At 42.0% G+C, this 16067-nt stretch overlaps 1 protein-coding gene across 2 annotated transcripts in view; it reads right to left on the minus strand.

Moving 5' to 3' along the window:
• Window positions 1–799: 799 nt before the first annotated feature.
• Window positions 800–16067, minus strand: part of TMEM181 (transmembrane protein 181) — a 43404-nt gene continuing 28136 nt past the window's right edge. For both annotated transcript variants that reach the window (XM_018559974.1, XM_018559976.1), the window contains exons 5-17: window positions 15847–15968; window positions 15507–15626; window positions 14550–14630; window positions 12749–12848; window positions 12079–12209; window positions 10787–10878; window positions 9694–9751; window positions 8267–8369; window positions 6554–6605; window positions 6234–6316; window positions 5104–5193; window positions 3299–3365; window positions 800–1575 (exon numbers count right to left, since the gene is read on the minus strand). In XM_018559974.1, the coding sequence (XP_018415476.1) occupies window positions 1497–1575; window positions 3299–3365; window positions 5104–5193; window positions 6234–6316; window positions 6554–6605; window positions 8267–8369; window positions 9694–9751; window positions 10787–10878; window positions 12079–12209; window positions 12749–12848; window positions 14550–14630; window positions 15507–15626; window positions 15847–15968 (1178 nt within the window). In that variant the 3' untranslated portion in view covers window positions 800–1496. The remainder of the gene's footprint in view (window positions 1576–3298; window positions 3366–5103; window positions 5194–6233; window positions 6317–6553; window positions 6606–8266; window positions 8370–9693; window positions 9752–10786; window positions 10879–12078; window positions 12210–12748; window positions 12849–14549; window positions 14631–15506; window positions 15627–15846; window positions 15969–16067) is intronic.

Genomic DNA, 16067 nt, shown 5'->3' on the forward strand with positions numbered 1-16067 from the left:
GGAATTCTTTGTGCTTTTATAACTAGAATGCTACCAGTCGTTTGTTGCTCCTACAATTCACACATGTATACAAAATGCAGACTAGTGATTAGGCAGCACAGTCTGTAACCCCTGGTTTAATGATGCTTATGGGTAGACGATCAATTTTTAAGATAAAGCAGAGTTAGGACAAACACAGCCTTTTCATGTGATCACTGTCTAAACACAATGATCACAGCCTAGAATTCCATGAGCCAAGTTCCCCAGCCCCTTCACTGCAGCCATGGAGTTGGTTATAGCAAGTGTACTGTGAATGCTCATGTACACAGTCATTTTCACACTGCTTTGATCTTACATGCAGAGGTGCATAGTTATGGGAACATGTACAACAACATATACAACAGAGACTTACTCACACGTGTATTGCTAGTATGCCTTAAGGGGGTTTATGTTGAGAAAAGGATTTAGTACTGGCTGAATCTGCTTTAAACAGTAGATTTATCTGCCCCACCAGGGGAAAGACTCTATGAACGACTTTAGCAAAGATAATCTGCTGCGCGGGGGGATATAATACTTAAGGATAACAGGGAGGACTATTTAGTCCACTTACCATGTTACCCCTTTCAACCCCTAAGAAAAATACACAAAAAGTAGAAGCCATCTTTAAACCAGAGGGAAACAGCACAGTAGCTGTTGCTGTGTGGGGCACATCAAACTGACAGCACAGATGGACAGATGCCTATGTGAGCGTCAGGCCTTATTGGAATCCCAGGTTTCCCTTTTAATTCTCAGTATTATACAATTTGGAGTTAAAGAGAAATGGCACACTGACATCCAGTGTCTCATCGGGGGAGCAGCTCTGCTATAGACAAAGGGTTAATCTACATGACTGCCCTGAAGACTAAGCTCATCAGCTGGCCAAATTAATTAGATCATTCAGTAGTGAATCATCCCTTTTTCAAATTAGTGCAGCTTCTATTTCTACAGGATAAAGTACCTCTACAGATGTCCTTCATGTAAACCTTATTTCACACCCTTTAATATAAAACAATGGAAGAAGGGACTTTACACCAACATTTAAAAAGAAATTGTGCAGCAAAGTTCATTAAATACAATCTCCTAAAGAATGAAGAATCGGATCCAATAAAACATACAGACATCACATCCACACTTGCAGAGGACTTGTTCCAATTAAGATTCAAGCTACTCCAGCAACTTGCTAAATAAAATTAAAAACAATATTGACAGAGGTTGCTGTGCTTTGGAAGTAGCAATTAGAACATGGTGGTTTGTAGCTTCAATGTATACACTACAAAACAGACTGACATCTGTCCTCAGGGCTCCCCTGTGTCATTAGGATTTGGTTTTCAAAAAAAACAAAAAACACATAAAACATAAAAATCCTCTGTGGAAAGAGCAGCAATCCATAACAACAAAGTTGTGGTAAAAGGAAACTGTCCATCCTTCGGAATGTTTCTTCCACTTGAAGACACTCCGTTGGGACGATCACATTCCACTCAGTCGCTATCAGATTCATCTTTATATTTAGCTCTTATGGCTTTTCCATTTTGAAGAGGCATCTCCTCATAGTCACTCCTGTGAACATGTAGATATATAAAAAAAGCTTTTATGTCACCTGCTTAAAACATAGCATATTATAACATGAATGGAAATAATCGTTATGTGCTGCTCTAAGTAAAAGCAACATAGTTTGTCAAACACACTTAATGGGAATCTGTGGTCAGGCTAAGGACATTTAAATATTTATAGATTCTTAATACATAGTATATAGGCTTAAAAAAAAACAAAAAAAAACCCCCACTACCATCTGTAGCTGCCAGCACTGAGGAGCAATGCATCCTCAATGTTTACAGCAGAAGTACTGAACAGTCCTACTCTCAGCAGCTCAGCCCACTCTACTCCCTCCTTCCATAACACTTATTCTGTGTTTATCTTAAACCAGGGGCAGGTAAACTCCATCCCTCCAGCTGTGGTGAAACATCAAATCCCAACATGCATCTACCTCTAGGAGCCACGCCTGTCTGGGTCTAGCAATGCCTAATGAGATTTGTAGTTGGCACCACAGCTCGAGGGCTACAGTTTGCCTACCCCTGCCTTAAACAATAAAAAGGTTGCCGATTCACTGCTGGAAGGAGGGAGCAGGGTGACATAATATGCTGAAAGTTTTACTTGGGTGACTTCAATGCTTTGAAATTCACTTCACTGCTGTGAAATTTGACAATTGCTATACTGTGCCTTCTGCTACAGTGATCAGCGTGCCTTCTGCTACCCTATCCTGCCCCGATAATCGCAAGGTTCAATCAGCGGTCGTTAGAAAAAAAACACCTGGACGACTTGCGGCAATTGACCGTAATTATTTTCGTTTGCGCAGTGTTAATCGTACGACTTTTGACGGACAGAAGCACCACCAACCATGTGAACATCGTACGATCGAACAAAGTTTCCAAACATGCTTGACCGTCAAAAGTCGTATGATTGTACAGTACTATCGGTCGGGCACTCTATTCACACGTTAGGATTGTCGTACGAAAAGTCGATCGCTTACGATTATCGTACGACGATCGTAAGGTGTATGGGCACCTTTAGGGGTACAGTCATAAAGCAGTGACCGTGTCAATAATCAAATCAATCACTGCAGGTGAATCTTTCTGGTTTTTGGGTTTTAAATTACAGAGGATGATTAACCATCTGGAAGGGCCCATATAAACCGGATCTGTTTCGCAGTGAAACGTTACGATTTTTCAACAGATGCCAACGGAAGGGCACCGAAAAATGAATAGGTGTGAATGGGGCTAGTTCACACTGCTCCGTTGCATTGTGCTGGAAAAAAAAAAAGAAGTAAAACATGCACTTTTTTTCAGCGCAATGTATCCGGTGTGAGTCATTACCGTCCCCCTGGCTTCCTGATTGGCTGGAAAGCCATCTCCATGCTTCCTTGTCACCTGGTGACGAGGGAGCATGGAGCCGGCTTCCCGTCTAATGAGGAAGCCAGGCGGCTAGTCATTACACGCCACCTGGCTTCCTTAATGGGACGTTCAGTATTGGCGAGTACCGAAATAAAAATATCAGCCCTCTTACTCGATACCGAATAACCGATATATCAGTGCATCCCTGCTAAAAATCACCCCAAAATAGCACATGCACTATAGCACACAAAACTGCACTGCAGTGTGCTGCATTGTAAAAAATAACACTAGTGTTTATTTCATGTGCTGATGCACACTGAGGGACAAATAAAAATAAATCGGCTGCCATGAAAAAAATATTCACCACAAATGGACAAAACCAAAAATCTTACCCGTATATTACATCATCATCCGAGTCATTGAGCATTGAAAAGGCAGGATTATCTTTTAACTGTGATTCTGTAAAGAAATAGAAGTAAATTAAATCGATGCAATTGTAATAAATCACAATTCATATTTTCATCATATGTCATTAGTAGGGATGTCCCGATACCAGGCATTTTCAGTACTCGTGAAAATGCCCCGATTCTTAAGGCCGACACCGGCCCTTTAAATTTTCAAGTAGCAGCGGCCGTCCAAATTCCTGCGCTTGTGGGGACAAGGAGATAGCTGTCCATGGCAGTGCTTGTCCGGTTCTTTATCTCCTCCTTCCCAACGCAGGCACTGTCATGGACAGCCCCGGGGCTGGAAGCTAGGGTTTCCGCCGCACACTGACGGGGACCGGGAGATGTAGAAAAGTTGCGGTGCCCAGCAGCGCAGAGAGTCGGCCGGACTGGACGTGGGGGAGGAATGGTCCTGACATCGCCGGTGTGGTGGAGTGCCCGCAGAGCAGCCGCAGATGTCCACGTCGCCCGGTGAGATCGGCACGCAGCCTGGTGAGAGGAATTCTGCTTTGGGGACATGTGTTCGCAGAAGACATGTTCCCAAAGCAGAATACTATTCTGCCTTAGGGACATGTATCCTGCTTTGTGGACATGTGTTCTGCTGTGGGGACATGTGTTCAGTTCTGGTGAGATCTGTTGAGAAACTGCCCTAAAATCATCAGTCTGTGTTGTTTTAGGAAAAAAATGTGGCCTGTCCCTTTAAGAAAAAGTATCGGTAATTGATATAGGCAAGTACATGAGGGACAGTACTTGTACTTAAAAAAGTGGTATCGGGACATCCCTAATCATATTTTCATTAAAGGAGAACTATGGGGTTAGGGCTTTTCGACCCAAACTAGCGTCCTCCAGTCACCCAAAGCTCAGTATACCGCGAGCTACAGCTCGCGGTATACTGAGACGCAGCAGCCGAACAGATCCCGACAATTCTGCCTGGATCCACCCAGCTGCGTGAGTGACAGCTGGCTCTGCCTATCTAGAGGCAGAGCCAGTTGTACCTGCCCCCTCCCCCGTCCGTTCCGCCAGTCAGCGCTGGAGGATCGGACAGGGGAGGGTGGGGATCCCTGCAGGGAGCCGTGACGGTCACGGCTCTCTGCAGGGATAGATCGAGAAGTGAGCGAGCGCCGGTATGTGTTCGCTCACTTCCCGATCTACTGAACCGACCTGAGTTTCATTGCCACAGGTTGGCTCAGATTATGAGGCTGAGTGAAAATCATTCGCCACATAATTCTCCTTTAAACTGCTTTGTATCTCAATATTTGAAGTTATAATGATGTATATCTATCTCAATATTTGTTTTTAAAAGAAAAAAAAATAAATAATGTTCATAGGTCACTGAAATGATCCTTTCATATATTTTTTTATTGATTTTTGTTTTAAGAGCATCTTTAGACACTTAGATGTAAAGGAATAGCAATGAAAATGGCAATGGATCAGATGTGGGAAGGATTAATTTTAGGTGTGGTAAAAAAAATATGTTGTGGGCTTGCTTGGTGAGACATCTGAGCTCCGCAACGCCCGGACACCCAAGAGCAATAATAAGCAATAAGAACTTGTATGGTGGTTTTCAAGGCACCAAGCATTAAGGGACCAAGAAAGCTGGAGAACACGCAGTAGCTGGGGGTATGTGGCTCCAAAATGGTGGTCTCCCAGTACAGCGGAGATAAGCCTGCATCGTCCCTACTACTCTGAGGCAGTAGCCTTTCAATATGAACATGAAAATACAAAAGCTTTTCCCTTAAATGGATAACACTTACCATACAGTGCATTTTTGGATGGTGAGTAGACGAATGCCAACGTATATAGATAAAAGTTCAGCAGGCCATAGAAGGACAAGAACTCTGCTGGTGTTAAGAGTTAAGGGAAACCGAGATTGGCTTTTCTAGCCTGTACTATAACTGAAAACCACTTCTGGAAAAACAAAGTCATACTATCTCCTGATAACCATACGTTTAATACATATATTAGTAATAGGGATGCACCAATACCGATACTAGTATCGATAGCGGTGCCGATTCCGAGTATTTGGGCAAGTACTCGTACTCGCCCAAATGCTCCGATGCCTAGCACAAGTACTTCCGGTATCAGGAAGCCGGGCAGCGCGTCATTACACGCTGCCCGGTTTGGCGATTGACCGGAAGCTGGCCTCGTGAGGTAAGGCTACCTTACCTTAGTATGTGTAGCCTGTCATCCCCCGTTCTTGCTGGAGAGGCCCCAGGGGATGACAGGCTGCACATACTGAGGTAAGAGGGGACTTTCTTGTTAATCGGGAAGCCGGGTGGCGAGTCATTACACGCCACCTGGCTTCCTGATTGGGACTTCTGTTACTCGGTAATTGGTATCGGCGAGTACCGAAAAAAAATTATCGGTACTCGGTACCAAAATACCGGTGTCGGTGCATCCCTAATTAGTAATATTTTTATTTTCACACACACAATCTAAAGAATATTCAAATAAAGTTTGAACAAGACGTCCATGTGGTTAGCAACCCTGACAGTGTTATAATTTGTTGATCCCAGCCTCTTCTGCTTTAACAGCATGGAAGGTCCCATTCACACTTGTGGAAAATCGCAACTGGATGCAAACAGTTTGCAGATAATCGTAGCATGTGCGATTACATGTAAACAGCCAGCAAAGGCGGCATACGGGGGAGGGGAGAGCGTGAGAGAGAGACCCACACACAGAAGGAGATGAAGAGAGCCAAAGAGAGAGCAGGAGGGAGGAGAGGAAAGTGTAAAAAAAACAAGCTGTAGCAAGCAGTAGTAATTCATATTCTGCATAAAATTGTTCAACTGCAATCTTCAAAACAAGTCAGGTGGTGAATCTGTTGCGAATACCACTCATTAGATTTTTAATAAAAGGGTAACAAACAGTTGCAAAAGGATATAATTTTGATAATGCGTAGACAGCTCTGCAACAAAATTATCCTGTAACACTCGGGAGCCGAATCTTAGATATAAAATGACAATGCTGCAAGACAAAAGAGGATAATGCATTGAACTCTTAAATAGCAAACAAAAAGCCAGTTTTATATAGCTACTGTCATTTTTCAGACAGTTCTTAATCTCCGTGTAATGTGACTCATTTATATATGTCAGCAAATTAAAGTTAATAACTGATCCACATGAAAAGCTTTTTATTATTGTGAACAATCATGCTTGCTTCCAAAGCACATTATCTCTGTATATACTTATAATGCTGACATACCTTATAACAAGCACTACAAAAGTTAAAGCGGTAAGAAACTTTAGACGCAGATCTGAAAAACAGAAAAAAATAAATGTTTTTGAACAAACATAAAATCAAAAGCAGAACTATATCAATGCAAGTAAAACCAGCACAACACTTAAAGGAGAATTAGGAGGCGAGTGATTTTCATAATCTGAGCCGACCTGTGACAATGAAACTGATCGGGAAGTGAGCGAACACATACCGTCGCTCGTTCACCTCTCGAACTATCCCTGCAGAGCCGTGACTGTCACTCACTACTCCCTGCAGGGATTCCCCACCTCCCCTGTCAGATTCTCCAGCGCTGACTGGCGAAACGGACGGGGGGAGGGTGCAGGTACAACTGGCTCTGCCTCTAGATAGGCAGAGCCAGTTGTCAATCCCGCAGCTGGGTGGATCCAGACAGTATTGTTGGGATCTGTCCCGGCTGTGGCGTCTCAGTATAAACGCAAGCTGTACTGAGCTTTGGGTCACGAGAGAACGCTAGTTTATGTCCTCCCGTGACCCTTAGGAGAACTATGGGGAAAAGCCCTGACTCCACAGTTCTCCTTAAGAAAAGTCATACCCCAAAGTATAGTTAAAATATTTGTCTTTCTAGCTTAGCTTTTTGAAAAAAGTAAGGAAGGCTGCGGTGTCCCCTCTGACACAACAGTAAGAGAGAGGAAGTCTCTCCAAAGTGATGGGAATGCTTGGGATGGGATGTGATTAAGAAAGCTGTCACTGAAACGGGCGTCCCTGTTGGAAGATTTCCCCTCGCCTCCTGTGCCGATGAAAACTATGTTTCACATTTCCCATCAGTCTCTGTCCCAGTGACAACTATTGCCAGGATAAATAGAGAAGGTGAATCTCCTTAGTAGGGACACAGAGTGGTTTTGACCTTTCATTACTTAAACCCAAAATAAAAAACAGAAAAACAAAAAAGCGGTATGGCTAGAGATACACTAAGCCCCCATTCACACTAAAGCGTGAACACGCGGCAAATGCACGTTAATGGAATGCATCAAAAGTGCACAACGTGCTGGCAGTGCCATTACTTGTTAATGGCAACCCAAACGAGGCTGGTAAAACACAGGCGGTGCTTAGCAGTATCTTTCCTGCATTTGTCACATGTGTGGTACCGTTGAAATCAATGGTGCAATGCATGGCAAACGAGGGAATGTGCGTGTACTGGCGCCACGCTTAGATGTAAATGGAGACTAAATGGACAGATACTGTACATGTGCTATAGGCTATTGTGTGTTCCAAGTTTCCAAGCACTGGTCCTCTCCAGATAAATCAAACAAAAGAGCACAGCCAAATGTGAAAGGAGGGAGTGAACACTTGCTATAATGACAAGTGTGAGGGGCGAAGGGTATCGAAGATCGCACAGCAACCAACAGTATAGCTGGAGGCATCAATGGTGAGCTGCATGACTCCTCTACTCAAAGATACTCTCAGCACCCCCATTTACATGTTCTGTTGCAGTAACACTTTTTACTGCACACTACTACAATGCATAGTGATGGGGGCCATGGTGTGCTTTGATTCAGTACCATTTATTTTTAATGCCACCCAAATGCACTATTACAGCATTGGGCAACACACATGCAGAACAGCACACCACAATAGCAGTAGATATAAGCAAAAAAACGGGAGGGTTTAGAACCCCTTTAAGTACAGAAAGTAGTCAGTTCACTTTGTAAGATGTCTTACCAACATATGGCATATTTCGAAGTTCGGTGCATGCTCGAATAACGAGGAACAGAAGATATAAGATGTACATTGTTGCCACCAGAAGGAAGAAAATTTTCATACCCTAAATTGGAGAACAAAGAAAGTTATTAGAAACAAAAAAGAAATTGTTCCAATTATACATTTAACATTAAACTCAAGCTCTCATTACAAATCTAGATTTATATTTGCTTCGGTTATCCCTTGCACAGCAGGACTCATACTGTAAGATGGAGGGGCTGCATATTGAGCCTATATGGCTGTACCGATTTGCAAACTTCAATCAACGCTGGAAGCTTCAAGGGTAAAAAGTGAGCAGCATGACGACCTCATCAGCGTGGTAATACTCCTTTAATATCTGTAGTAAATTCAAGCACCCACAATGCATCTAGTAGTCAGAGACCATGTCACTCTTGTCTAATTTAGAAATGACACAATGGACCATGAACCAGATTTTTTTTTTTTTTATTTGTGGCAAGGAATAGGCATTTACACAGTTATTTGTTAATGAGGACACTATGCCCTCTCTGTTTATGGGAAGAAAGGTTTTGAATACATTTTAATGTGTTTGTAACCCTTGCCCTGAATGTAAATCGGAGTATAGCTCTTCTTTAAAAAAAGTAAATTAATAAATGTTAGCGTGTAGATTTATAGTGTATGGCAGAAGAAATTGTATACTTCACTTCTGCCATAAAACCCTTTTTCCCTATGGCACTGAGGCAGGGAGGTCCACTGATGACAGATTAATAGGCTCTCGTCTCCGTGTTGGAGATATTCCTAATAGATGTATGTTTGATTTATGTCCGAACCCCCATGGGGGCAGTGGCCCTGACGGATGCCATTTTGATGATTGTATGTAACAATTTATCCTCTGACTTTTATATGTTTGACTGTATCTCATAAGTGCTGTTGTATAAATAAAGAATTTATTTAAAAAAAAAAAAAAAAAAAATTTCCCTTCCAGCTATCAGTTTTGTATTAACTGTACACAGACTGCTGCTCCTGAGCAGCACCGTATGCAGGGGACCAGCAGCTTTGAGATGCAACAAAGGATGAGAAAAGGTGAAAATAATTATTTTATTGCCATTTAAAATAAGTCAATTGTGTATAATATGCAATACATTGGCAATCAATCAGTTAAGGTGTACAACTACTTTAATTTTTGTGGTGGGAAGGCTCTGGCTACAGAAGCTTCAGACCCACAGATACAGTAATTAAAAATTAATAATTATGAAGGCGTTAAGTATTGCGGTAGGTCAGGTGTTACTGCCGACGAGACTAAACTGTGCACCAAAACGAAATTGTGCTCTCAAATCTACACAGACAAAAACCATACCTAAACCTGGTCATCAGTAAATACATACATCTACTCATACTTCACATCTTATACAAATACACACATCACTCACCTGAAAATTGCCAGTATCTACTTTGTATTGGTAGGTTGGATCACGTAATTCGTTAACACTGTTCAAAATAAAATAATACATAAAATTATCTTTATTGACTATGCTGGGAGGGTTGAGACTTAGTGAGTGAGAGGTGGTATGGGGGTGAACGGGGAGGGTGCAGTTGATGTTATGATCTCTCTCTTTCCTCTCAAGCAGAAAGAAGAAAGGGAGAAAAAGCTGCAAACCGTAGCCATGGTTTACATTTTGTGTCAGTGATCACACGGTATGGAGCGGATTTTATTGGCTCTGTACCTTGTTTTGTGAACTTCTCTATCCAATGGACAGTCTGTTCACAGTGAACTGCTTATGCCCATGCTAGGGGGTGATTCTGTCTGTTTATACACAACGGGCAGACGGCATGTGGTTAAAAGAGAACGATGGGGGTACGTTTTTTCCCCCATTTCCACATATACTAGCTTCCTCCCGTGACCCAAAGCTCAGTATATCGTGAGCTACAGCTGTGGCATACCGAGACCGCCGCAGCGGGGACGGATCCCAACAATGCTGTCGAGATGTACCCAGCTGCGTGAATGACAGCGGGCTATAGAGGCAGAGCCAGCTGTGCCCGCCTCCTCCTCCATCCGTTCCTCCAATCAGCGCTGGAGGATCGTAGAGGGTAGGAGGGAATCCCTGAGGGGAGCGGTGACTGACAGGCACCACTCTGCAGGGAAATGATTGGAAAGTGAGCGAGCGACGTTATGTCTTCCCGATCTATTGAGCCAACGTGTGACAGTTTCATAATACACTGTTTTATATAGAGCAGTCAAAGGGTTTTTTGCCCGTATTCCTGTTGGAAATATTTATCTTACTTCCTGTTCCAGTGACCACATAGGAAATGAGGAGAAATTGACAAACAAACAGGGACAAAGACATCTGTAATAACACAGCTTCCTACCCCAAAATTGTGGCTAGAGTCCCAAACTATAGCACATTTGCCTGGGGTTGGATTGTCTGGGCGATGGTTTCATGTAAGCAGAATATTCCCTTAGCTAAAAAAAACCCTGTTACACTTAAAGCCTAAATCACTGACAAAGCTATAAGCAGTACTTACGTTTGCCATATTCCTAGAGTCACTGAAGCAAACCACAGCAGTCCAACTATTAACAATTTTGGTAAATAGAAAGTCATACACTTTCTCTCACCCTATGAAACAAGGAAAAACATATGCAACATACTGACGTAAGGGCTCAAATTCAAGTAAACATTTTCTAATGCAGCACCTCAATATGGTTATAAAATGCAATGTTCTTTATTTACTATAACGTCCAAGTGAAGGTTACACACTCAATGCCATGTTACTACACTATTTTTTAAATCATCAGCAATCATTAGGCACTTAAAAAAAATAAAGTAGTTGTGTTAATTCTTTTTATATAAAATTAAAAAACATAGGGTACACCCTTAAACAATTTATGGCATTGTATTTTTGCATGCATATATGAAAGTAGGGACGCACCGATATTCGTATCAATATTGGTGCCAATACCGACTGTGTGGGCGAGTACTCTTCTCGCCCAAATGCTCCGATATTTATCCCGATACCGGAACTTCTGGTCAAAGGGAGATATCCTCTTACCGGCAGTCTCGCAATGGAACATGGAGCCAGCTTCCCGGCCAAGTAGACTTCATGCTATTTGGCCAGTGAAAAAGTACAGCAATGCAGACGAACTGTGCAGAGGGGCGCCCCCCTATAGCAGGGCACAGTACTCACCAGCCATGCACTGACAGCTCTCCTTGTGCATCTGCAGATTCTGATCGATTGTGATGTCACCGGGTAGATCGCAGGGCCACCAGACTGCGCAGGTGTCCAGAGCTCTCTGCCCATGGACCACAAAATCCGGAAGTGCCAAACAGCTGGCCGGGAAGCCGACTACCCACCCAATGAGCATCGTGCCGCCAAACAGCATGGAGCCAGGTTCTCGGCCAATCAGGAAGCCGAGCAGCGGGTAGTGACCCACCTTCTGGCTTCCTGATTGCCCGGGAGGCAAGCTACATGCCGATTAGCCAGGAACCCAATCAGCATGGAATCGGCTTCCTGGCCAATCAAGAAGTCAGGCAGCTGGTCATTACCCACTGCCTGGCTTCTTGATTGGCCGGGAAGACGACTCCATGCTACCGAAGTACCAGTATCGGTATCAGAGAGTACCGAAATATAAATATCGGTACTCAATACCAAAAAAACGAAACGGTATCGGTGCATCCCTATATGAAAGTACTTTTATATTAATTTGTGTGTGATTTAAAGAAAACAATTTAAATATAAAACTTAACACATGAAAGACATGAAATTAAAAAAAACAAAACACACATTTATTGCTGACTAGACAGATTTATATTGTGTACCTGCACCCGAATGCCGTGATAAACACAAAGCCAAAAGAGCAACAGTGCACAAAGGAAGAGTGACTGAAACAGGTCATCCAGCATGCCAGGAAACCAGCTATTGACCAGGAATGTGAGAGGGAAGAATGGATCTGCAAGAAACAGGTGAAACATTGTGTGATCAGAATGGACTACTGTTCAGACTAGCCATCTACCTGAAATTCTAGCCTGTCTGTCGGAGATCAATTTGCAATGCAAGGCAAGAAAACTGTAGCGTAATAATCTGCTTAAGATTCAAATATAGATCAAAGCACATGAGCATATAAAATTCACAAAGCATTTAAAATACATACGTACATAATAATACCACAAAATAAAAAAGACATCATCTCGTAAGAGTGATAGTAGATCAATAAGGCTGGGGGATCATCTCACAGATGGGAGAACGTGACAGCTAAAATAAAATTCAAGAGCAACTCAATTTATCGACTACCATTTACGCTGAAATATTAGTTTTTGGTTTTGGGTGGACTGGCCTTTTAACATAAAATTGTCTGCCCACAATAGTAAATGTATTTTTAAAAAATTGCACGAGCTGTATAAATCCCCTGGGAAGATGGCAGCCCACTCCTGACAAAACGAACCTTTTGAAATAAGGAAAAAATATTAAAAAAAAAAAAAAAAATTATACCATTATAAAGTAAAAGCAGTGGTAAAAGGACAGACATCCACTTCTGTTCTATACCCCAGTCTCTCATGGAGAACTTCCGAAGGGAATGTGCAAACAGACACTGCAAAAGAAAGACACTACATGTTCATATATATGCCTTATGCACTTTAACCAGCAAACAAATACATTTCCACAAATCTCATAGGAATGAAACCATACCACTTGATTTCTTTGTCTTTGGTGACTCAAAACAGAACTCCCATATTTTGTTTTTAGAAGGTGCACCCCCATGACAAAAAGGAATCAGTCTAATAGAAGTAATGACTGATGGACTTGCACAGCCTGGACTACATCTAGACAATGGAGGGAAAATTCTTTTGGGTGAACCAGAGGTGGACAAAAGGATGGGAGAACAATGTCCTGATTGAAAGGCAGAGAATACCTTAGGCAAGAAGAAAGTTCTGGGGCAGATTGACTGTTCGGGCACGGCCTCCCCCATGTCTCAGCCTCCTCCTCCCTCATTCCTCCCCGTGCTGTGGATGGGCTGAATTGAGCTGTAGAGCCTGAGTTAGTGTGTATTATGTGTTGTATACGTGCTGTGTATATTATATGTACGTGTTGTATGTGTGAGTGGAGTCAGTGGTGTAACAACCGGGTGTACAAATTGGGGGGCACTGGTTGAGCAGCAAAAACAATTAAGCCAGTGAAGCCCGTGACACACTGCATGCAGAGCCGTGCACTGCAAAGGGCAGACCTTCGCATGCAGTGTGTCTAGCAATATCCTCTCCTGCTGTGCTCAGCTAGGCGAGATGAAAAATGTAATCTCTAGCCAATCGGCTCACACTTATGAATCCGAGCATCAGAGCGCGGATTCAAAAGCGTCCGGTGAGAGGAGCCTAGGAGAGAAGTCTGCTTGGTAATGTTTTCTTCCTGCACAATTTCTTTCTACATAGTATAGCTGCAAACGGAGAAATACAAAACTACAGCAACATTTGAGTGGGGGAAAAAAAAAAGACCAGATCAGATCACATCAGACCTAAAGAAAAGATGTCCATCTTCCTAGAACACTAGCAAAAAACTGAGGCATGCTGGTAGGAGGGGTTATCCTGGGCTGGCCTACAGTTTTTTTTCATTTGCCAGTTCCCCTTGTGGGTGGCAGTATAACCTAAAAAGGTTAAGATTCCCTGTGCCCCTTAATGGACGGGAAAGTAAAATGCTTTTCCAGCAACTTAGGATAAACAATCTGTCCAAAATTGCAGATGAGCAGCCAGGTATTGCTCTCAGTTACACCTCATGGCAAGGGTGGATCTCTTTAAAACATACACCAGAGACTGCCCTTAGATGGTCTTACCATCTCAGCAAACACTCACAACCATCACAAAAACTGAGAATCCCAAAATCAAAGTACACTTTTCTAAAAATTCAGTTGTTTACTCTGTGATCCACTGATTTGTAGACTTGCATGCCATCTGTAGGAACATCCACAGATCAATGATTGTCTGCAGGCAGCTACTAATGGCTTTCATAGTTTGTGGTTGAGTGCAGGTGTTAATATCTCAGATCTTTACACGCATCAAAAGGGCGGCCTTAGACAGAAACAGAACACATTTTTAGCCGGCTAGAGAAAGTATTTAGTTTAGACAAAGAAAATATTGCCAGCTAATAAATCTCACTCATCATGCATGGCCTCAGAGTTATGTTCACATGATGGTCCCATGTGGGCTCAATCCAATTTAAAATATCAAAAGATCCATCCACCCATCATGTCAAGCTATAACCACTCGCTTACTTTTAGATGCCAACAATAGCTATATCCACTCACCGTCACCATGAACGTTAGGACCACAAACACAAAACGAAACCAGATCTCCACTTGTGAAAAGGTTGGGTTGTAGGTTTTCCACTGGAAAAGATGTATATTAAAATCAGAACATTTTTAACTCATATCTACGTAAACATATCCGTCTAATTTAAGGTGAAAAAAATATATATCTTTCCCAGCAGCTCACTACTGGGTGAAAATATTTACTTTTTTGCATCCAGCAAGCAGTAGCGAAGAACAAGATAAAATTTGCTAAAGCTGCATTGGGTTTGAGTTTTACCCGCTGACCCATGCTAGAACTTTAAGGCTACTTAAACATCTCCCTATATTTAAAGTCGAGGATTATAAAAGTGTTTGAAAATCAAAACAGAGACTACAGAAAGATTTTGCATCAGTTGCCAATTTTGCTTTTTAATTTTAACAGAAACACAATCCAGAACAAAAATTTTGGTGCATCCCTACTTTAGACATAGAAATTGCATTGAGTACCTAAGTGCCAGCAAACTATACCTTTCGATAATAAAAGCTGCCTTTTAATACCATCTAAGCATCTTAGGTGGAGGTCACCTGGAAGGATCTCCTGAGGTTATTCCAAGTACATACAATTAGAATACCCTGGGCAGACCCACAACACAGCAAAGGATAATAATTCTCAGTTGTCCTGCAAAGGCTCTTCTACTCATTACAACCGGCATGTTTGTGTGATTCAAGAAGTCAGAAGATAGTCAAACTCACTGGCCAGCGCTAAACATTATTGGTCATTTTCTGAATTTATGTCAGATAACTTTCCAGTTAAACCTTCTAAATAGGATTTTTTTTCAACTTGCATACGTGTATAACTTTCTTCAAATTTTAGCAATCAACACACAAGAATTTCTATGCAAAATAGGATGACAGTAAAATAGTAGGCTGGATTGATGGATCATTAGTAATATTTGTACATGATAACATACTCACAGTAAATGTAACTGCTGTAACTGGGTATCTCAACTGATTTAAATTGACAAACCGAACCGAAAGTTTGTAGCGTGTATAGTTCAAATAGCCTAGATGTACCACTATCATTTCTTCACATTTCTGTAACAGAAGATAGACAAATACAATTTTACAAATTACTCAGATTTTAAACAACAATGTAGTACTGTCTACGATGATCAGTAACAAAGTAATGTTGCCGAATTATGGAGCTGTGTGGTGTATGAATGACAGCTGTATTATTATGAATGGAAACATTTGTGTGCGATAATACCGCAAAACAAAAAGATCATACGATAAAGGCGTCTTATTTGCCATTTACCTGTGCACAGCTAATTGTCCTGCTCCGATTGTGTTCGTTCTTATCAACATAAGACACAGTTGCATCTTCAGCTATACCCTGAATTTTCACGGATATTGTTAAGTTGCTTTGGAAGCTGACGTCTGTGTGTAAAAATGAATATTTGGGTAAGACAGCAAGGTAAACAGAGATATCTATGCATCTACAAAAGCAAATATGGCATATGCATATGTAATTATATA

The sequence above is a fragment of the Nanorana parkeri genome, unplaced genomic scaffold (assembly GCF_000935625.1).
Source record: "Nanorana parkeri isolate BGI_ZX_2015 unplaced genomic scaffold, ASM93562v1 scaffold424, whole genome shotgun sequence".
Lineage (NCBI taxonomy): Eukaryota > Metazoa > Chordata > Amphibia > Anura > Dicroglossidae > Nanorana > Nanorana parkeri.